The sequence below is a fragment of the Cardiocondyla obscurior genome, linkage group LG06, assembly GCF_019399895.1.
Source record: "Cardiocondyla obscurior isolate alpha-2009 linkage group LG06, Cobs3.1, whole genome shotgun sequence".
In the NCBI taxonomy this organism is placed as follows: Eukaryota; Metazoa; Arthropoda; class Insecta; order Hymenoptera; family Formicidae; genus Cardiocondyla; species Cardiocondyla obscurior.
The window spans coordinates 4,300,377-4,322,195 of record NC_091869.1 but is presented as its reverse complement, the minus strand read 5'-3'; the positions used below and the strand labels follow the sequence as shown (position 1 = coordinate 4,322,195).

General features: G+C 40.4%; 5 protein-coding genes across 8 annotated transcripts in view; 2 read left to right on the top strand and 3 right to left on the bottom strand.

The window, feature by feature from the left end:
• Position 1: 1 nt before the first annotated feature.
• LOC139103585 (CUE domain-containing protein 2) lies at positions 2 to 4,030 on the top strand. 3 transcript variants are annotated; one of them, XM_070658430.1, is made up of 6 exons: positions 2 to 126; positions 615 to 704; positions 816 to 1,155; positions 1,227 to 1,400; positions 1,478 to 1,615; positions 2,085 to 4,030. In XM_070658430.1, exons 2-6 carry the CDS (start codon positions 616 to 618, stop codon positions 2,124 to 2,126), a joined length of 783 nt encoding a protein of 260 aa, XP_070514531.1. In that variant the 5' UTR covers positions 2 to 126; position 615; the 3' UTR covers positions 2,127 to 4,030. The 3 variants fall into 3 exon arrangements, with proteins under 3 accessions (XP_070514531.1, XP_070514530.1, XP_070514529.1); XM_070658429.1 differs by having other exon boundaries at positions 1,245 to 1,400; positions 1,478 to 4,030; XM_070658428.1 differs by having other exon boundaries at positions 1,478 to 4,030.
• Iswi (Imitation SWI) lies at positions 3,124 to 9,428 on the bottom strand. Its single transcript, XM_070658396.1, has 2 exons — positions 9,309 to 9,428; positions 3,124 to 9,224 (listed from the first exon to the last, which is right to left on the bottom strand). Exon 2 carries the CDS (start codon positions 9,165 to 9,167, stop codon positions 6,141 to 6,143), a length of 3,027 nt encoding a protein of 1,008 aa, XP_070514497.1. The 5' UTR covers positions 9,168 to 9,224; positions 9,309 to 9,428; the 3' UTR covers positions 3,124 to 6,140.
• Positions 9,429 to 9,925: 497 nt separating this feature from the next.
• LOC139103583 (uncharacterized) lies at positions 9,926 to 12,725 on the top strand. Its single transcript, XM_070658423.1, has 7 exons — positions 9,926 to 10,141; positions 10,364 to 10,788; positions 10,875 to 11,133; positions 11,223 to 11,401; positions 11,502 to 11,717; positions 11,821 to 12,013; positions 12,175 to 12,725. The coding sequence occupies exons 2-6, from the start codon at positions 10,392 to 10,394 to the stop codon at positions 11,970 to 11,972; spliced, it is 1,203 nt and encodes a 400-aa protein (XP_070514524.1). The 5' UTR covers positions 9,926 to 10,141; positions 10,364 to 10,391; the 3' UTR covers positions 11,973 to 12,013; positions 12,175 to 12,725.
• Gnptab (N-acetylglucosamine-1-phosphate transferase subunits alpha and beta) lies at positions 12,015 to 15,259 on the bottom strand. The gene is made up of 7 exons (XM_070658399.1): positions 15,028 to 15,259; positions 14,401 to 14,822; positions 14,113 to 14,324; positions 13,259 to 14,030; positions 13,013 to 13,184; positions 12,729 to 12,916; positions 12,015 to 12,646 (listed from the first exon to the last, which is right to left on the bottom strand). The coding sequence occupies exons 1-7, from the start codon at positions 15,178 to 15,180 to the stop codon at positions 12,337 to 12,339; spliced, it is 2,229 nt and encodes a 742-aa protein (XP_070514500.1). The 5' UTR covers positions 15,181 to 15,259; the 3' UTR covers positions 12,015 to 12,336.
• A 100-nt stretch (positions 15,260 to 15,359) lies between these two features.
• Positions 15,360 to 21,819, bottom strand: part of LOC139103573 (putative fatty acyl-CoA reductase CG5065) — a 31,713-nt gene continuing 25,253 nt past the window's right edge. For both annotated transcript variants that reach the window (XM_070658407.1, XM_070658406.1), the window contains exons 2-8: positions 20,232 to 20,502; positions 19,245 to 19,561; positions 18,127 to 18,374; positions 17,710 to 17,896; positions 17,397 to 17,582; positions 17,064 to 17,324; positions 15,360 to 16,972 (exon numbers count right to left, since the gene is read on the bottom strand). In XM_070658407.1, coding sequence (XP_070514508.1) covers positions 16,894 to 16,972; positions 17,064 to 17,324; positions 17,397 to 17,582; positions 17,710 to 17,896; positions 18,127 to 18,374; positions 19,245 to 19,561; positions 20,232 to 20,474 — 1,521 coding nt within the window. In that variant the 5' untranslated portion in view covers positions 20,475 to 20,502 and the 3' untranslated portion in view covers positions 15,360 to 16,893. The remainder of the gene's footprint in view (positions 16,973 to 17,063; positions 17,325 to 17,396; positions 17,583 to 17,709; positions 17,897 to 18,126; positions 18,375 to 19,244; positions 19,562 to 20,231; positions 20,503 to 21,819) is intronic.

Genomic DNA, 21,819 nt, shown 5'->3' with positions numbered 1-21,819 from the left:
GTCCACCCCTCCCTCGTTGAACTGTCAAATCGACGAGTGTTGTTTGTATACGAAATTTATCTCGGCTGTTTGGCGTCGCTGGCAAGCCCCAAGTGTCCCGATCGAGATAGCCTGGTTCAGGGTCAGGTGGGTGCCGGCTTTTCAACACGAGCGGCCGACCGAGCGGTCTAAAGACCGGCGCGATTCGCGTCGACGGTCTGTCGTTACCGCGAGAGCTGCCCTGCCACTCTCCCTCGGGCTCGCTTATATTCTTTTTGCCCGCCGACCAGTTCGCCTTGTTTCCTACGCGACGCAAGGATCGTCAGTCGCGACCGATCGGCCGCTCGTTTATATCTCCTCGACGTCGTCGCGGCGTTCTCGCGCGGAAGGGCGCGCAAGGGCCGCGACCTGCTGCCCTCTCGTCTCCCTTAACCTATATTAAAGGATCAATGACTGAACGCTGTCGCGCGAGGAACGCGACGTCCGTCAGTCCCGCGTTTTGGCGGACCTGGACCACTAAGTGAACGGAGCTCATCGATGAGCGTCCGCTCCGCGTAAACGTTCGGGTCGATCCGCGCGTTGAATATTCCTGGCGCTGTCGGGAAGACGTATTAATAAGCTTGATCCTCTTACAGGATGAGTCGTACTATGGACGAGAAGGAAGAACTGGTGAAGAAGGCCTTATTTAGTTTTGTTAGGAAGCAGGTGCCCACCGCTCAATTGAGGTATTTTTTCTTTTTTATTTTTATTATTAATATATATTTTTTTTTCCAGTTTTAATGCATCTTGCTCTGCAAGTGAAAAACACTGACATGCGGACGGATCTTCTGTTTCAGCTTAATAGACGACATCGTGCTCAGTTATGTAGTAAGCATGGTGGAGGAGAGTGCGCTGGAGGAAAACCTGGATGTGGACGGACTGTGTGAAATGGTGTCTGCTTGCTTGCCTGAGTTTTCCACCATTGAGAAAGAGGCTGTGTCAAAGTGGCTGCTCGACGTGGAGAGCAAGCTGAAACAGGAGACCAAAGAAAATGAGAATTGCCAGTCGCACAGCGATCCGTTGAATCACATCAGCTTGGCAGCTCTCCTGCCATCTGGCACTCAAAGAATGCGAGTCCATCATCTTTCGGAAACAAGCGACGCTGGGAGCGATTCGAGCGGGGAATATTTTTCAGAAGTAAGAGAAACGCCAAGTGCATAATATTCGTGAGAATCGTCGTGGCAAATGCCTTTTTGCTGACTTTTTAGGAATCTTCCTGGCATCAGGTAGCGCTGTTGCAAGAAATGTTTCCAGCAGCAAGTCCTGCTGAAGCGAGACACTGCCTAGCAGTGGCTGGTGGTGATATAGCGAAAGCCGCGCAGCTCGCGTTACATCGTCAAGAAGCGGGTCAAAGCATCGTGAGCAATCTTACATTTTTAACGGTGAGATTTCATCATTAATGATTTCGCTTGTCTGACTTAAAAAGTGACTTGCAATTTTTTGCATCCGCTCGTTTCAGCCGAACGGCCGTAACAAAGCGAGGTTGAATGACGAGGAGCTGAAGTCTCGTATCATAGCGCGATACAGTTACGTCGATAGGGACGACGATTGCCGCGAGCATCGTCCGGTAGCACCGAAGACGGAGCCCAAGAAGCTGGTACGGTATCTCGACAATAAGATCGTAAGTGTGAAGGGTGAACGTTACACGGAAGTACGAAGAGGCGGCGAGGACGAGGACGGTAACGAAGGCGGTAGGAAGAGAGGCCATTGCCGTCCGTAACCAGTCCCTTTGCCTCCACCCCCTGATCCACCCCCCTGGAGGCATCTGCGAGATTTTCAATTGAATCTTTAACTTAGATTATTTCCATCTTATACTCATATATAAAAGTATAGGCGAAATATCGAATTTAAAGGCGTTGCTATTCCATTGGCGTTTTATTTTTCGGTAACGCAGTCTGCACAATTCTTGGAATCTCCTACATGTAACGTTCACTTATCACCATTACGTGGCTGTAGTGGTAGTCCATCTTTTTTTTTTTTTTTTTTTTTTTTTTATAATGTTATTCATTCGACCTTATTTGCGAGTAATCATTTACTGGATATTTTTAATATTTTATTTCGTATAGATTGTAGCTTTACGATCGAGTGTGCAATGGCCGTTTATATGAATATTTATAGCTCGAATATGTGGAATTATTCAAATGCGTTGTGATCGCTATTAGTATCAAGGTATAGTTATTAAAGATTTATAAAGAACAATTTATTTTAGCATATAATAAATTAATTATATAATTATTTAATATTAAGACGTCGCTTCCACAGTCAAATATTCTTTTTCATATATATTTATCAAGCTCGTTATTATTTTTACATAGCTAAGATTCGACTGTAAACTAAATGCAGGTTTAATTTAGAAGGCTATTATTATTTGTGCATTATTATATAAAAAAGAATACATGAATATGTTTTATTATTTAAGCGCGGCTGGCTATTGTGAACTCGGCATTTGACTTAATATCCATTCCTTTTATATCTACAATATTCTGATAATAGTCATGTTACATTTTTTAAGTTTATTTATTTTATATAGCAGTAAGAATATTTTTCACATAGAGGGAAAGATCCCTCAGAAACAGAAAATTCGAATTTTCTTATGAGTTTTTCTTTTCAATAGAAAATATATTTTCACGTTTATTTATATATGACATTAGAGCACATCGTACGCAAAGATTTTATATTGTATTAATTTTATTTGTATTAAATAGTAAAAACATTTTGTTTAAACACGAGATACCACCTGTTTTCCGGTATCTTTAAAACTCAGTAACGTTACTCAAGTGCTCTGTTTCTGATGGAACTGTATATATTGCGCTAAATAGAATTATTTGATTACACGATTATTTTGTAAATGTGTGAAAAATTTTGTAATGTATATTTTGTATCGTCGTGACTGTTTTATTTATGTTATATGATTTTTCTCGAAAAATAACTTGTTTCTCGTTTTTCTGCATTAATAGCGGAACGAACAAGCGATAGGGCCCGCAATTATACTAAAGATTAAAATTGAGATTGAACTGGAATTCAACAAATCAGAAGAAAAAAAAGAAACCCAATATCTAGTTTAGTAAATCCCTTGCTTCGATTCGTCAAATTTCAATTAAATCTCAATTTTAATCCCAAGTCTGTCACGGGTTAGAGGTGATTTATGAAAATATACCTGAAATATATTTAGCCAAATAGCAGCATTGTCATAGTAGCGTACTGATCCTTTTTCAACTGCACTATAGGAAAATGTACTATTTGCTAGACGATAAAAACAAAAAAAAATTTTTTTTCCCGCACGATTATTCAGGAGTTCAGAAATAATTGTTCGGCAATTTAGTAAGTCAATACTGTCCTAGCGATGTAAGAAAACGGCTGCCGCGAGCGAGAGTGTACGTGTAATTAACGTTTATCGAATAATCAAAAATCGGAGGGATATAAATTGTAAAGAAAAGAGGAAAAAAAAGACAGAAATTATTCGACAGGCGCATCTTCAGCACCGTGCGACTGTGTCAAACGAAAGCACTGGTATTGCTGAACGATCACTAAATATTGTAGATTTCGAATAATATATTGTAGTATACGTACTTAGACGAACGCGAAAATATTCGCTAGGAAATATTCATCTTTTAGATGATAAAGTCTGCTTGAAACCGCCATACAATTTGCCAGTATTATTATCCTATTATTGCAGCTGTCGCAGACTCTAAGGGTGTAGTAAAAAAATATAATCATTGAAGCGTTAGGAAATCATGTATAAAATGATATAAAAACCGATACTTATTTCGTGATTCTCTACGATGCTCGCGTGAATGAACGGGAAACCGAACACTGCGATTTAGATCGAGATTTATTCTATATTAAATTTTTTTTTCCTTGTCTTGTAAACGGTTGTAATTGATTTACAAATCGAGGAAGCGACTTGTACTATACTTGCTTTAAAATATAGCAGGGAACGTAACTTGTAAAGAAAGTTTGTAAAATTATTTGCCGGTTATTAGTTTACAATTTTTTTTTTTTTTTTTTTATATCTACGTAACCGATCTTTCCACGAGTTTACTCTGTAAACGTATGAGTGTAACGTAACTCAAATACAATACATGTCTTGTAATGGGCCGACTCTTGCCATAGATGATTACATGCGAATTATGCTATCGATAATTATGTACTCATCGTGGATACATATTTGCTGAAAACTAAATGTTGTTCGTCGATTAAACCTGAATTATACCAGTTCCACTTATAGACTGTAGGAACAATTCCATAAAATTGTTAAAGAAACGTGGAAAGAGAACCGGAGAAAGAGCAGGACAAATAACAGAATGGATCACTTTAATTTTAAGCGAATTCTCCACTTGTCCTTCTGTGTTGCATATAAATAAGCACTGTGGTTATTAATTTTTAACTCGTTATAGATGTAAACTCTTGAAGTTGTGTGAAAGTAAGATGTAACGATTGTAATTATAATTGTACTTGCCTTTTAATATACTCCGATCACATCATGTCTAGATCACAATTAAAATTCTTAGTAACACGAATTCTTTCTTTTTGGCAATCTTTTCGGTGCCGTTGTATTGCGAACGTAATATTTATATCTTAATTTTTCTTACGGCTTTTTTCAATCAAGGTAGGGCACAGGAAGGTAGCACAAATATGTAAAAGTATGTAATTAAGATCGTTATATCCCGCGATGCTGCAGAACTTCGAGGTCTTAGGAACAATTAAAACAAACTGGACATTAGAACGATTTAGTTTCTAACTTGTCAGCATGCGTTATGTCCACATATGTGATCATCCGCTTTGCGTGCAGAATGAAGGAGTTTTGTATCTAATTAATTTTCATATATGCCACCCGATTATTCTTTTTTTTTTCTTTGCCAATAAATATGATGCTAGAATTACAAGTGTTGATACTTTTTAGACCTTACTTTCACATTTGCAATTAGGCACCGAAGAATAATTAAACACGGAATCGTCAAGCTTATAATTATCCGGATTTTCTAAGCACTGCTTTCGAATAATTGTGAGAATGATGCACTGCGATCAGTGAAAACGTCTCGCGGGAAACGTAAAGACGACACGCACTACCTTAAATAAAATCATCTGTAATAGTACGATTTATTTATTATCAATATTTTAGTTTTTATGCAAACTCTTATTCGATGTGTGTACGCGTACATGGTAAACTTAAATATAAAACTGTCTAAATATGCAGACTTTTTTAGGAAACGCCAAGGAATTTAACGATATTAAAGGACTAACCTTCGAATAAAAAGTGATAATTTTTCTCATTAATATCAATCCGCGATTACGCTTGAAAAACTGGAAGAAATTTATCCACATAGTGTACTTTGGAGCGAAATTTGGCCATAAATAACCATTAATTCATCGTTAGAATAGTACAATAATACTTCGCTCGAGAATTATTACTTAATTTCACAATTTTATAATACGCAATCTATGAATGGAGCGCTACAAGTTAATAAACGATTCAAATGAATAAAATTACTTTGATCTGACAAATATATATGTATACAAAATAATGCTGACTTTTGAAACGAATAGAAAAAAGAATTTTAATAACGACTTACTTGATAAGACCGAAGAAATAAATAGGGTACTTGTTCTTACGCTTTCTCTCTCTCTCTGTCTTTCTTTCGTTCTCTCACTCTTTCTCTCTACCTCTCATCTCGTGGTCAGGCATCCATGAGCATATAAAAAAAAAGAGAAGAATATATAATAACATTCGCTTTGTCAAGTTCTGTCAAAGTTCACCAGCACATGAAACGTATAATTATTGACAATTTTGCAGCATCAACGAGACAAATTTAATTTCACGAGTGCATTTTCAGAGATTAATTAAACGGTCTGGAACATTTTGCGTTGCTTGATGAGGCCTGATGAACTTGGCAGTTGTTATCTAAAAATGTGTCTCTTTTACAATGAAACATGGAACGGTAGGTTTAGAGTCACACGTGGGGTATGTTCGTGGTGAGAATGAGTGAATTTGTAATTATAGAAAAGAGCGTCTTGTGTGAATACCCGTGGTCCGTACTTCAGTCAATATTTAACGCGCGAGAGCCGTGAAAAGTGTCCTAAGAGTTCGTGGTCAAGCTCGTCGATGCACTCGGAATTCGTTTTTACTTCTTCTTTTTTCGCGGCTTGTCCTGGGGCGCCGGCAGGTTCTCCTTTCGCTTCGACGTCGGCTTTGTACCCATGTTGCTACCTTTCTTCTTCCTCTCCTGACGCTCGCGCTCCTCGAGCTCTTGATTCTCACGCTCGATCAGGGTAATCAGGGTGTTACATCGGCGCTGCAACTCCAACGCCGTGCGCGACTTGACGAACCAGTCGAAGCGGAATTGAGGCGCCGACCTGACCGTGGCGCGTAACTCCTCGTATACGTTCTCCTTATCGAATCCAAGCTTGTGCAGCATACAAACGAGGAATCTGTCTTCCTCCTCGGTGTAGTTTTTGCCCTTGTTTGTGCCATAAGCTATCCTGAGCTGGTGGAAAGGCGCGCGGTATCTAGCCATCTTCGCGTCCAGCGCCTTCTTGATGCCGGCACGTCTTTGTATCTTGGCCTCGCCGCGCTCAATCTGCGCCATCACACGATCTATATCCTGGAGCTCATGGCAGCGTTCCCAGAACACAGCCGAGTACTCCATAACTTCTTCCGGCGTCTTGCCCTCCACCTCTTTCGCAATGTTCTCGATATCGTCGCGGCCGTACTTCTCGTTCGCCTTGATAAACTGATTGAAGTCCCGCTTGGTCCAGTTGGTAAAGCCCTGCAACAGTAATTTTTCCTTCTCGGCGACTTCCTCGTCGGTGAGCGGCTGGGCATCGTCGATCTTGCGCTGCTCTTCTTTTTGAATTCGCGCAGCATCCGAACCGAGCTCTGGATTCTTCGGTACCTTGTAGCCGACCGTTTGTCTAAAGTAATAAATCTCTTGATCTAACAACTCGAAAAGTCTCGGCGGAAAGAATTGAAAGTCCTGTACTATCGGTTGCTTTGGCGGCCTCGGTGCTTTCGGCGCTTTTGGCTCTGACACTCTCAACGCCTCTCTGAAATACGCGTCGACGGCGTAATTCGCCTTTCGTTCACGTTTTGGCGGCTCGATCCAGTTTCCTATTCCAAGAATTTTTTGTTTCTCACGGTAGTCCTCACCCTCAAATTGATACACGGAGTCCGTTGGCGCGTCGACAGTAAAATTACGTAACGACGACTCCCCGAGGCTTTCGAGTTTCTGCTTCATCTCTTCTGTCTTCGCCTCACCTTTTTGTAATATAGTGTCTATGTCTTCGTCGGTAATGGCACTGTCTTTGGACGCAAACACCTCGTTCGCACCGTGCCTGATCATATTCAGCATCTCGTCTTTGTTTAATGCAGTTTGTTTGGCGTCGACTAGCCGTCCCTGTTGAATAACGAGTTTATCCAAGCGTAGTTTTACCTCGGCTCGCTCGACAATTTTCTCCTCCACGGTGTTCTCTGTTATAAACCTGAACACTCGCACTTGCTTCTGTTGACCTATACGATGTGCACGGTCCATCGCCTGCAGATCCATTTGCGGATTCCAATCGGAGTCGTAGATGATGACCACGTCGGCGGTCGCCAGATTGATACCCAGACCACCGGCGCGAGTTGACAACATAAAAATGAATTTCTCGCTACCAGGTGCGTTGTACTCGTTTATCTGCCGCTGCCGATCCTCGTGAGCGGTGTTACCGTCGAGTCGACAGTACTGAAAACACCTCCAGTGGCAATAGTCCTCAAGGATGTCCAGCATTCTTGTCATCTGACTGAATACCAAAACGCGAGATTCTTGCTGCTGCAGCTTCGGCAATAATTTGTCAAGTATCACCATCTTGCCGCAGTTGTAAACAAGATGCTCGTCCGTGGTATACGGCGGCCCAGGTTCAGCGCCGTCGAACAGGTACGGATGGTTGCAGCATTTTCGCAGTTGCATCAAAATATTCTGCAGTCTCATTTTCTCTATCTTTCCTGCGCCGTTCACGATATCTATGTCTTTCATCAATACTTTAGTGTACCACTCTCTTTGCATTTTACTCAAACCGATGTACACCTTAATTTCTTTCTTAGGCTTGAGTCCCTTCTCCACCTCAGATTTTAAGCGTCTCAAAAGAAACGGTCTTAAAACTGCATGCAGTCTTTCAACCAAGGAATTGTCACCTAGAAAGCTATTTGTGTTGAACCATGAATCGAAATCATCAGAGCTGTTGAATACATCCGGTAGAAGAAAGTTCAGCAGAGACCACAGCTCATGGAGGTTATTTTGAAGCGGTGTGCCAGTCAGAAGGAGACGGTTGGTGGTTTTAAATTCTCTGAGGATCTCTGACAGCTTGGATTTTTCATTTTTGATCCTGTGGGCCTCATCTATTACCATATAGCGCCAGTTGAATTTTTTAAATACAGACTTTTCCTTAATAACCATCTCATAAGACGTCACACATACGTCCCATTCCCCAGGCATCATTACATCCCTAATGAAAGTGTTCCTGGTCTCGGCATCTCCGATAAGACAGACGGCTCGAAGGCTAGGACACCACTTTTTAAATTCGTTCATCCAATTGGCGAGTGTAGACTTGGGTACAATAACGATGTGAGGTCCGGGGATGCTTCGGAAATGCTTCATGTACCCAAGCAAAGAAATAGTCTGCAGGGTTTTACCAAGACCCATTTCGTCAGCCAATATACCATTTATACCATTCTCATACAGCGATATCATCCAGTTCAGGCCGCGTATCTGGTAGTCACGCAGCTCACCGGACTTAATGTAATGAGGCGACGACTCGAAGCGCGTGGTTGGCGCCACGCTAGCGTTGCTCTCCGCCAGCAGCTCCTCATCCTCCTCCTGTTCGGTTTTACGATGCCGGTGGTCACCAGGATCGGACTTGGGGTTCTCCTGGGGCTGCTTCCTGGGCCTGCCAGCCTTGATTTTCAGCGGGCTGCCGGCCTTGTCTTTCTGGTTATTCGTCATGAAGTGTGAAAAGATCTCGGTTTGCTTCAGCAGGTAGTCGAAGCGCTTGCTGCGATCTGTCTCGAGCTTTGTCTCGAAGTCGCCGCCCCTCGACGACGTCGTCTCCGCCGAGGACCCGTTCGAGTTGTCCCCGGTGTCGCCGGTGTCCGCGTTCTCGTCCGGCTTGGACATCTTGCCCGCCGCGGCTCTCTCTGCTTGCACAGCTTACGATACTGCTTCGGTTGAAACCTGCGTCTCGCGTAGAATGCTCACGCCGAGCACGGACGTAAGTAAGTACCGTTAATGTGCTACGTACAAGTCGCCGGTGATTACCTCTTTAATCAGTCACGATCGTTGCCGGCGCATCAGGTGCTCTTCAACGTGCTGTACGCAAACACCGCGTCAAACACCGCCGTGTATCGCCACTAACCACCATCTTGCACCGCACTTTTCTACGCGTGCGCGACGGCGCCGGTCAGAACCGTGCCACTCGCCCACCAGGTCCGGGTAATGAACAACTGCTTCACTAACAATTCACTTTTTTACTTCTAGTCACAATTAAATTATTTGTCGCTTACTTAAAGCACTTATCAGCTTAAACTTTTGCAGGCAGCAAGCAGGACACGTTTATCACGAGAACATTTTTCACTGTTAATTAATAGTAATTACATTTTGGTAAAATTAAAATGTTCAAGTCTTCATAATTAATTGGAATAATTTCAATAATTTAATGTTGCCGTGCGAAGTAAAGGCTTTGAGTGCAATTAAAAATGAACGGGGCCGAAGTAAAGGCGTCTTCCCCATTTTTAATACGCATCTGACGACGCAGTTACCGTCGCGTCCGCGGCGCGGCAGTGCGTTGGAAAAACCCGCGGTTTCGGACGACGACAGGCGGCGATCCTTCTTGCTCCTGCAACTAAGAAGGTATCAAGCCAACGGTCGCGTCGGCTTTGCATATTCACGCAGCGCACGTTAGCAGTAAATTCTTGCCACCGTTTAGCTTGGCGCCTCGATTCGCGACTTGCGGGCGAAAACGTTGGGAACAACTGCGAAGCTTCACCAAGAACCTGCACTACGCTGCATTCCTTGCACTCGCCGCGAAAGTATAGCGTCCTCGATCGTTTCGATTAATTTAGCCGGCAATTATTCGATCGACGGAATTCGAAGTAAGAACTTTTAATTAAATCGTTTCCTTCGATCTGACTTTCGTACTTTAACAGATCAATGGCTCCATCGGCGTAAAATGAATATTAATCTTATTATTAAATTATTCTTTAAAAAAAAATTCTTGTGTAACCGACGACATTTTGTTACAAAAAAAAATTGTATGATTGCAATTTTGTTTCTGATTTGAGAAAATCAATAATTGATTGACGTTGTTTTAACAGGAATTATGCTGAAAGCGCTTCGTTTGGGATGAGCCTCGCGCGCGAGTGCGCGAAGCTCCGAGTCACCGGCGAGAGTTTTCGTTTCCCGGACGACGGAGACCGTCGTGGAAGCACAACAATCGGCCGAGCCAAGTTCACGCTTCGCAGACAACGTTGTTGCACCGCAAAGATGTCGTACATTGAGCAGCCGCCGTTTGGACAGGAGATCGCGGTGCCGGCCAGGCTGCCAATGATCCTGAAGCAATTCTGTAAAGCTGCGATACGCACACAGCCTTACGATTTGCTCAAATGGTCCGGCTCGTATTTCCGCGCATTAGCCGAGGGCGAGGAGCCGCCGGTCAAGTCGCGGCTGGAGTATCCGCCACCAAACACAGCCTCCGGGCTAACACTGGGTTTTCTCAGGGTGCTGCTGCGACAGTTTGGAAGTACGAGAGTAATCATCGAAAAGATCCGATAATTTTTCTAGATAATAATGCAACATTCTAATAATTCGGGGTAATTTTTTTTCTAGATTACAATAAGACGCTGCCGGTCGAGATAATTTCACATCGCTGGGACTGCCTCTGCTTGGATCGCAGGCATTTCAACCTAATTCTTCAGATTGGGCGATTTCGTCGCACTTGCGAGGTGAAGAAATTCTTGGCCGTAGCGGTGAGCCTGCTCGGCGCCAATCTCACCGAGACAATGATCATGGTTTGCCAACTATTCACCCACGAGCCAGACGGCGGATCCGCAATGATTCCGCTCACCTTATTTATGGAAATATACGAGTAAGTTCGGCATTGCGATGCTTCAACATCTTTTTCCGTTTGTAATTATTGATTGCGACTGTTCGATTAATATTTCTTGAAATAAATAGGTATTTAGCGGGACTCGCGTGCGACGGCAACGAAAAAGATACGCTTGATGATGCTACAACGGATCATACCATGGGTAAAGAAACCTTCGTCGATCACACTTGCTCTATAAACAGCCAAGATACTGACGTGGATATTAATTCAGAATTAATATCCAAAGACGAGGTTGATTTGTCAAAAAGTACGATAGTTGTCTATTTTTTTATGTAGTTTGCGCTCGTTTATTTTAACTTATCTTTTTAATATCTTTTATTAAAATTTTTTCTGATTAATTTTTGCAGCTGATATATCAGAGCCGATAGAGAATAGTTCACTTGAAAAGGAAACTATCAATTTAGAAGAAAAAGGCGACGAATATTCGATTAGTCAGAAAAATAATGAGCAAGATAACAGTGATATGATTGGTAAAAAATTTTGTGGCGTGAAAGATAACGATGGAAGCATGTTTTCTGGAATGGAGACGCACATGAAAGTCACGTGCTATCCAAATGTGCCAGGTAAACAAATGTTTTTTTTATATATCTATATATATACGGTATGTCCCAACACTTATAAGAAATTAAAACAGATTGAACAGACAAGTTTTAAATTAAAATGTAGGTATCGGACCTCGTGTGTCAGCTGAGCGGATTGCAAATGTAACAGCTTGGATGCTGGAATGTGCTAGGTTGCAGGAAGGTATGATCGGACCACGAAATATCCGTCACACGAACTGCCCATCTTTGCACGAGCGAGCGATGCCAAGGTCGTGATAATGCTGTTATTTCATAATGAATACGAAAAACGCCATCAGGTAATGTGTGCATTATTCACGAAATTATAATTGATTTTTGGACGTAACTGCCATTCTTAAACGTTCAACGTTTTATTACATATATATAATCAAACTTTTTATTAAAATGCGATTATAAAAAGTGTTTATTATATCACAGATATATCGTAATCTGATTTTAGAATATGTCGAATCAAAAAACTCTTACGGATTGTTCGATGAACATTTTTAACCTTATTTAAACTTTAGAAGTTAACATTGGTAGTATTATATTGACAATTAATATTGTTAGTTTTATGTTTGGGCTCTTTGCGTATAGACAATTTGGCTTCGTTATTAATTATTCACACAAGAAACGTAGAGAATTCTCGAGTTCTGCACAACCTACGTATGTGGTGATAGAATACGTGATAGAACGTAAGCATAAGGAGTAACGCCAGAAGGCACAGTAATAGGTTTCTAGCTTTCGCACGATTCGCTCGCCATTCAAGAAGTTCGTGTAGATGAGAGAAACGATTTCGATATTGCAATGGTAATTCGAATGTGCTTCGCAGTGGATACAGCGAACGATAAAAGTCGTTTAGGAGGGCACGAACAATCTCGTTTTCAGAGTGTCGAAGGGGATCGATGTCATCGTTCAAGCAGATAAATTTCCTGAAAGTGTTAATGAACATGTAAATCGTTCCTATGTATTTAAGATAAATGAAAGATTATAATATATAATATAAAAGCATACTTTTGATCTCTTCGAATTTCATCGAGTAGCTGCACTGTTAAGGAAACGTTGCTAGTTAACATCTCGAAAATTTCATTTTTCCCAGCTTTTATTATTTCATGCGGATATCGACTAGTTTTGCCGAACTTCGATTGCATTTTTTTAGAAATTGATTCGCAGTTTGATATCAATTCCTTGGAAACTATTGGCTGTGAAAAGAAAATGTTGCAATTATATTTTTTATTTGTTGTTAAGTATTATTGCATTGAAATAATAGAGTGCACGATTTCCTGTGTCATACTTACGAGAGTAGAGTCCAGATATCTTTCTCCAGACGGAACATTAACGGCTTCTGGAAGATCTGTACGACGCGAGCAATTTATTATCTCGTTTTCAAATTCCATGACTAGATTATAATCGAGTGGCAACGGGTACAATCTCGATAAAAGCGTCCTTATTTCCCTGTCCGACCACGTGCTAAAAGTATCGGCCGATTTGTAGCGTTAGTTATTATAATTATATGTAATTATAAGTGACACGTTGTTTCTTACCGGGATTTGTCAGTGTCGAATATATCGAATATTTCTCCGACGGGCATTCTCCGTTTTTCACTGGATAAAAAGTAGAAATAGGAAAATCCGAATTGCATGTCTTCGGGATCTCTCACTTTGTGACTAGACGTTTTCTTAAATTCAAGTTTAAACTTCTCCTGCATGCTATTTACAATCCATTTATCAATTAAGTGCGGCATGTGCGCAGGTACTCTCCTTCGTTCTAGGCCATAAACGGCGTTATATATTTTATTAACGTATAATAAAGACTCCGCATATGTATCTAACCCTCGTACATTACGTTTCCACTGATTCGGATATGCAAACTTATCGAACTTGGCAGAGTTATTCGATTGTGCGGCATTCATGATATTGCGGTAACGTTTCAATCGTTTGATACGATATGCAATTTTGCCAGAGGCGTTAAAAAATTTAGAATATATAGCTTTTAAGTTTCTCATAGATTTATAGTCTTCTTTATCGTTAATTTTTATTCCTCGTATTTGCAACTCCTTAGAACTGCTGTTTTTAAGATTTTGAAACGTTCGGATTGGCTTAAAAGTAGTATTACTGAGATTATACTGTGATGTGATTATTGGCGTATTTTTTTGCGATGAACGAATTATGTTTTTATTCCGTAAGATACTTAACAATTTTAGCTCGTTATTATTTTCGCGTGAATCTAGGAAATACTTATACGGGTAGTCATTATCATCATATTCTTCCATGATTTCGCTATCTATAGGAATATCAGTCGTTTGGCAGTCTCCACCTATGTACAAAAATACAGAATGTTTCATTCAACATAAGAAATATTACTTGTGTACAATATTATAAAAAAATAATTCAGTCACCGTCAAATTCGCACAGTGTCGTATTACAAGCATAATCGCACGATCCATCGCCAACCCAAGCCCAGGGGCAAATCTCAGAGCAGTCAGGTACCCACCACGCTAGATATATCTTCTGCCCGCCTGCTTGAGTTATAAAATCCTCTGGCCATACTTCGGCACCTAGCATAACATCGTCATTAAAATATAAAAACTTATCCGAGACGCCTGGTATCCTGCAAAAAAAAAAAAATATTATTGCGTCTGAACGTACATTTCGTCTACATAATGTACTTTATATTTTTCAAGCACCTATGAATATGACTTTCAATAGCGGGACTAGAAAAAGTTGGCAAATCACTTTTATTGAGAAAAATATCTTCGTGAGTGATCAGGGTCACTCTGGGATTGTCCATATCCAGCCAACTGGGTATCTGGCCATTGGTGACAATGTATACATGCCTCACCCAGGGTGCATACATTTCCAACGAGCGTAATGAGTAACGCAGCTCATCTTTGTCGCTGAATCTCGAGGCCCTGGCGTTAAGATCTGCAATGGGGACATGTTTTTGGAGACTGTGCAGAAACGCTGGGTCGGACCCGTTTACCCAGGTGTAAACCACGTCAATGGGTACGTGCTGGCACAATTTTTTTTGAAAGGATTTCCCCAGAATATTGTCGTTGAAGGAGTGGAAGACCGCCTCATACTTTTCCTTGCTCCATATCAGCCATACCTGCATGACAAACTCATGAAACCTATTGCAGTCTTTGGATATTGCGGCATATAAAATATCACGATAACGTGCACGTGGCGCAAAAGCGTCGCATTAAAAATATCGCGCGACTTGGGAATAAATTGTCACGACTGCGTATGCAGCACGACGTGCATAAAACGGAAAATACAATGCACGCATTAAAAAGGGGGAGCGTTGTTCTAACCTCTCCGAAGTGCACCGTGCCGATGAATATGCAAGTAAACGCTATCAATATCACGAGCAATGAGTACTTATACGAGAGCAGATCGTAACACCGTCGCTGTATCAACTTCCATGTGCTCATTATACTGATAAAGGCGTTAGATGCAATGAGCATCGCTAATTAATCGACGAGTGGCACCATGCGGCACTACAATGCGTGCCATGCGTGATGCTTCGTAGTGCGCACCTCAAACGCATCATAAACACTGGCCAGGTTACGAATATTTCCGAGCAGTGAATAATTCCGGCAGGGGCAAAAATTTAAGATATACTTTTAAATTAATGAAACTGGCCTTAATTACAAATATGTTTTATTTAATCGAAAGGTATTGTACAAGTTTGGATACTTGATAACGCATTAATGGATATAAAAACATCTTTTATGATGTTGCTTAACAAGAACGTATTTTTCATTAGTTGTCCATGCTTATCTACGATACGTTGTTAAACGCAAAGAGAAGTGTAGTTGTTAATTAGGTACCCTGAAAAAATTCGCCCTCAGGTACACGCTTAATATACGCGCGGAATTGGTCCTAAGAGTTAACGAACATTCGTGGCACGATTTTTTATTTTTTTTGTTCTTTTTTTCTTGTTCTTTTTTTTTTTTTCTTTTATCAAAACTGTCGTGCCACGTTTTACGAATAGATAGAATTTATTTTCGACCAGCAATTACTTTTCCTACCGACCACGTATTTTCGCTGAACGCCAGACGAAAATCAACGAATTTATACTAACGCGATGCATAAACTACACGTGACAGATAAATCGACGTTCGTAGCTTGCAACATTAATATTTAACTCCGTATAAAAATCAAATTACGGATATGCGAATTGCATTGCGAATCGTGTTACGGGTTGTAATAAATTATTAATATATTTTGTTTGCTTTGATACTTGCAATTCCTCATTTCGCGAAAGGATAAAAGCCTTATCGCTCGTCGCGCCCGAGTGTCTAAAAAAATATTTATATATATTTCTTTTTTTTTATCTGCTTTTCACCGCGAAGAATTTATCCATCTGTTCCTGAGAGTGAGACACGAATATAGTTTTCTATTTTATTTTATATTTTATCGTGGTTATTAGAATATTTGGGTTAGCAAAAATAATTATTTTCTTTTTGATAATAATTAATAATAGTATAAGCCCCCTTGTTTTGTTTCAATATATTGGTTTTTTCTTTTTTTTTAGAATATTTGATTAAAATCAGTCTTTGCAAAAATAATGTTATTATTATTTAAAATCTATAGCTCTTCGTACTATGCGTAATTTGGTTCGCATATACACGTGACATGCTCGACGCATTTGGTCTGTGAACGCTAAAAAATGTGTCATATATTTTTTTTTCTTTTTCTTATGTGTGTGTAAACTTTTAATATCGTAAGAGCCGGACCGCGATAGTAAAATTTAAAATACGATTATTTAATAAAAGCCCGACATTTCCCCGACTTAATTTTTGACTTGTTTAAAATACATTAATTTCTAATATATTTTCGTTGGTGTAGTAACGCGATAACTATTAGAAGAATAAGTGTTTCGATGTAGATTCATAAATTTAAGATTCATAAAGATTCATAGAGAAGTGTTCGCAAATCTTTAATTCTATCTTTTGATTCCGAATATATTTAAAAATAGCTGACATATATATTTCTAAGTAAATCTGCTTAATAACAGATTGTTGCCTTTTAATGTTTGATTAGTGCTTGATGATGGTTTCAATTTTTCGAAGGACCAAGTACGAGTCATGTCTCTTTCTCTTAATATTTTCCCTTACGACTTTTCTATGGCATATCTCGGATCGAGCGTATCGCGATTCGGATTCTCGATGGCATCACCGACCGACGCATTTGATTATTCCTAATAATGCGAACGTGCTGAGCACCTTGGTGAACTTTTGCATCCAGTACAATCTGCAATACACCAATACAATTTATTATTTCCGCAGCTTCGCGGAGGCTGCGAGAGTTGCGAAACGAAAAGCGCGAGACTGGAAAAACTTACTTCGACAGTTTGTTTCGGGCGTGCTTTAGCGTGTCTAGATTGTCCTTTAAGATATATTTCCGGATTCCTAACATGTACTGGTGCAAGTACACGTCCCAATCCATATTTTTAATGTCCAGGTCGAATTGGTCCTTTTCTTTCGACTCGTTTACGATTTTAATCAACTCTATCATGTTGCCCGTGTGAAACTTCCACTCGTTCATAGCGAAGAACTGGCCGGTTTTCGCCGCGCGTTCGAACCGCTTGGTTATCTTCAACATTCTGAAAGGAAACGTCACCGTAGTCTTTGTCCGTTGTTAATAAAATTAACCCCCGACGAAGCTAATTACTCACATGGGCTTGCTACCTTGGACCCTCAATATAAGATCTACGACAAACGCGGGCAAGTAGTGCAACGTGGCCACCATGATGGCGTGAATAAATTTATTCGTTCTAAACGTGAAACCCGGATACCACATCACGTATTTCGACGGTGATTCTATTGCGTGTTTCCTCACGAGGCAGCCAAACTCGCCCCATCTGTAAAGATTCACGGCAAGGTGACAAACACTGTTTAACGTAAAGCCAGAAAAAAAAGATGTACAGCTCCCTATCAAATTTTTGGATTTTATTTATTTAATTGGCGATATCGTTGCTGCATACTTACGTAATTGGATGCATGTTACCGCTGGTGCAGTTGTAAATTTTTATCAAGCTAGTATTTTGCATAGCGTTCTGCCAGGCTGCGCAGATCAAGGTATCGACAACAAAATCGACAGGTACAACGTCCACTACTAGGCTCTCCTCGCACATGATACTTCTGACGGTTCCTCTTCCGATCTCCGTCATTATACCTACATATCAAACAATCCGCCGTGACAATACTAGTATTAATTAGAAAAAAAAAAGAAAAAAAATTATTGATTATTAGCATCAATGACAACTGTTTCTGGAAAGTTTTTAATTCGCTTGTTTTAATTTTTTTTCTCTTTTTTTTAATTAAATATTTTCTTTTTTCGGTATTAGGCGCTTGTAAAATTCTTACAGCGCGGAGGATATTTAAATTAAACAATTGCGATTGCACCTGTAATGCCGCAGGTGTTGTCTATCCATCCTGGGAATGGTTCTTCGTACGCGGCGCAGACTATACTCGGTCGTACGATCGCAATCGGTAGGCCTCTTCCTTTAGACAGCACGATTTGCTCCGCCAAACCTTTAGTATACGTGTAAGTATTCGGATGCTTGCCGATCATTTTCTTCTCTATTATTTCTATCATCTCGTCGTCCAGATTCTCGCACATGTCGATCACCGTGTACGGATTCACCTCCGTGCTGTAACGTCAGCAATATATCTTTCAATTAGCACGCTTCCGGCGCTCCGTAATTCCCACTAGACTCGATTCAAGACAGAATTTTATTTCTGTCTTGTTATTTAATATTATTTAAATGTTTAAGAGACTGAACATTTTTTTGTTCTTCCCTAATGAGCTAATTTAAAGGAAGCTGCGGAGGGATTTTTAATTACTTTCTTAATTTGCATCATAAATTAAGTCGAATAAAACGCGACATGTGTCGCGTGCACAATGGAATAACGTACTCGCGATTTGAATATCATGTTAGAATAGCATATATTGAATATCATATCACCGCGGCAAGCTAGAAATTGCCAGTAAGAAACAGCATTTTTATCGAATGTACTTATAGTCCGGTCATTAGGGCTCCCTTCCATTTCTTTTATCGGACACTGTGTTCTTGAAGTAAAGCACTTTACTCGTTTTTATGATCCATATATTCCCATTCTTAACTTTAATTATGTAAATAGCAATTTAACGCGTTACAAGAAAATTTGACGTGGGCTGAATGAAAGATTTCGTACTTATTTTAACGTTTAGAGATACCTTAATTAGTGACGAGACACAATTAATTTCAGTTTCACAATTAATATATTTTCTACTCGCTAGACATTACAGGGCGCGCGGTTTACTCAATTCTTTTTTTTTCCTACATGTTTTCAAATAAATTTTTTATTATTAAACGCGCGTAGTTATCGATAAAAGCGCGGTTCGGAGAGCGTAAAGAGTTACAAGATGGTGCTAATCTCATGGAACGAGAAATTTCCGCTAGGGGAGGTAACGTAATCATAAATTTTGGAGATCGATTCGGGCCAGAAGGCGACGCTATCGGAATGAGAATTATACTTACATGTATATCGATTCTTCAATCTCCCGTCGGTCGGCATTACTGTAAGCCGTGCTGACGTGAATGATGCTGATGAGGTTGGTCATGCGCCTGCACAGGTCCAGCATGCGATCGGTGCCCAGGGTGTTGAGATTAACTGCCACTTTGAGCGGCTCGTCAAAGCGTACGGTGGCCGCGCTATGGAACACAATATTCACCCTCTGTATCAGCATATCCCTGTCCGCGGGCTGTAGCCCGAGATCCGGCAGACCGACGTCGCCCTTGACGGGAAAGATTTTGTTCATGGTGTCCGGGAACTCCGAGCGTATCCTGTCGAATACCTGCGAACCAGCCCGCATAGAAAAAAAAAAATAGCGTCGCTGTCGTAATAGCGCAATTTGCGGTAATCGTGGGAACGGCGACAAGCCCAGCCTTTCGTCGTGCATTTCGATGACAACTTGACACTTTAGATATAAAGCCACGGGTGAAATATTTAGCTCGCCGTCCTACGCGAGGTTGCGCGGGAAATCGATATTACATTAATTTAACAAGTGCGTACGCCGCAAGGAATCTGGCGCGAGTGCGATAAAGTTGAACTTACAAGGAGGAGGGCTACCCAATAATGTGAGCCTTTACGTCAAAAGTCGTCGTAAGTTATTCCGAGTCACGAGACAGCACGGAATTATCCAGAGGCGAACCGTTCCAAAGGCGCTCGTTCAATTTTCAGATGGAAATTTCGATGAAATAAGAAAAAAATAAGATAGCGCGCAGCTCACAGAGGAAAATTAAAGGAACGATTGCTTAAAAAGAGTTTGATCCTTATAGTCAATGCTTAAATTTATCTCGGGACCAAAGCCAACGAATTTTTATTTTCCGGCAATTTTCGAACGGCTCGAAAAATATTTCTTTTCCTCGAACGATAGTAACAAAATAGATGAAACTTGCTGGACGAACAGCTGAGCGTTAAATGCGACACGCAAAGAACAAGCAAATGCAAATGTATGTACGAACAGGGTTGTTGAGCAGCTCCTTAAAACGGTCCTCGACAGACTGGCCCCTTTTTGGACGGATGAGAAGGAAAAATGTGGCCACCCGAGGACACGAGCGCAGCAGTTTTTCCAAAAGGACCTTCCCCAAAAAGCCGGTAGCGCCGGTGATAAAAATCACTGTTTCTGCAAAGAAGGCGTCGATCGAAATCCTCCTCGAGTCGGCCTCGCCGTGCTCCGAATTGGTTTGTGTGTTCGTCAAGCCCATCTTGATGTCCGCTTCAAGTTTTATACAACTGTAAGAATTTATATTAACGTTGGAAAAAAAAATAAGGCCTATTTATGAAATTGGATAACATCGCAATAATTAAAATTAAATAACACCGCCTATTTACTTAAACGTAAAATGACACTTAAATAATTATCAGTAATTCGACATTGCATTTTAGTTATCTTTGATGTATATACTTATCTATTACGAAAAATTTACTAGAGCTACTGTATATGATATAAAACAAATAGATTTTAATTACGATTAAGACGATAAAAATGCAAATTAATGATTCACCGGCGATCTAAAAAAAGAAAAAGAAAAAAAAATAGGAAGAATAACATAATTTAAACGCAATTTTATTGCGCACGTTGTATTCATTATTAATGCATTAATTGTGGCGCTCACATCCTTGACCCGAGACATCGTAACTCTATCGCGTAACTAAAATCGATATAGCCGTGGTGACGGTCATCAACCGACGTCGGAAAAAGCTCTGATTAATATTTCACGCGCGAATATAGTTTTGCGGCTATAGTTGCAGCGAAATGTTACGTATATCATTCGGAAGCTCCACTTTACCCCGGCATGACGTCACTTCGTGAACCCGTGCGCAGCGTGGCTTTCATTTGAATTTCATTCAAAAGTGACTATTAGATATTCCCCACATCGATCGAGCGGCATATTTTGAAACGCCGTGTGCTCATGGCACAATTAAGAGCGGGTCGCATCACCAAGGCCGAGTTTACGTTGAATGCTTATCGCGTTGACCATTACTCCGCCCGATGCGAGAAGATAACTCACCGCGCCGCACTGCGCGGACCCGAGATATAATTACAAACAGTGTCTCATGATATAATTACAAACAGTGTCTCAAGATACAATTGCAATCTCGCATGACTCTTATCATCGAGCTGTCCGAGACAGAGCACTGACCTAACTTACGCTGGACACGAAACGCGAGAGTGGGACTTAGCACTTGCATGTGCATATTATAAATTTAAATTTATTTTGACAGAAGAAAATGTATGAAAATTTATACGCGAAATCAAAAAGCAATTCGTTCTTGCATAAAAAATAATAATTATTATAATAATTTGCTCATTATGTATAATGATAAATATAACAGCGTTAAGGTATTAATTAGTTTAATAGCTTTAAACGTATGTTTTAACTTGTAGTTATTTCTTTTTAAATTTTAATTTGTACTTTGAGAAATTTGAACACCCATTCCGACGATCGGATTTATTTAAAGTGCGACTGCAGTTTTTAATGTAAAAAAAATAAAATAAAATAAAAATAAAAATCGCGCGTACAGCACGTAACGACTGCTGGTTGCGCT

Coding starts and splice junctions, on each gene's coding strand:
- Iswi (XM_070658396.1), bottom strand. CDS start 9,167: ATGTCCAAGCCGGACGAGAACGCGGACACCGGCGACACCGGGGACAAC.
- LOC139103585 (XM_070658428.1), top strand. CDS start 616: ATGAGTCGTACTATGGACGAGAAGGAAGAACTGGTGAAGAAGGCCTTA. Junction 705..815: donor GTGCCCACCGCTCAATTGAG/GTATTTTTTCTT, acceptor CTTCTGTTTCAG/CTTAATAGACGACATCGTGC. Junction 1,156..1,226: donor GCGGGGAATATTTTTCAGAA/GTAAGAGAAACG, acceptor CTGACTTTTTAG/GAATCTTCCTGGCATCAGGT.
- LOC139103583 (XM_070658423.1), top strand. CDS start 10,392: ATGAGCCTCGCGCGCGAGTGCGCGAAGCTCCGAGTCACCGGCGAGAGT. Junction 10,789..10,874: donor GCTGCTGCGACAGTTTGGAA/GTACGAGAGTAA, acceptor TTTTTTTTCTAG/ATTACAATAAGACGCTGCCG. Junction 11,718..11,820: donor GTGCTATCCAAATGTGCCAG/GTAAACAAATGT, acceptor ATTAAAATGTAG/GTATCGGACCTCGTGTGTCA.
- Gnptab (XM_070658399.1), bottom strand. CDS start 15,180: ATGCTCATTGCATCTAACGCCTTTATCAGTATAATGAGCACATGGAAG. Junction 14,031..14,112: donor GACACTGTGCGAATTTGACG/GTGACTGAATTA, acceptor TTTTGTACATAG/GTGGAGACTGCCAAACGACT. Junction 12,917..13,012: donor GATATCTGGACTCTACTCTC/GTAAGTATGACA, acceptor TTCTTTTCACAG/CCAATAGTTTCCAAGGAATT.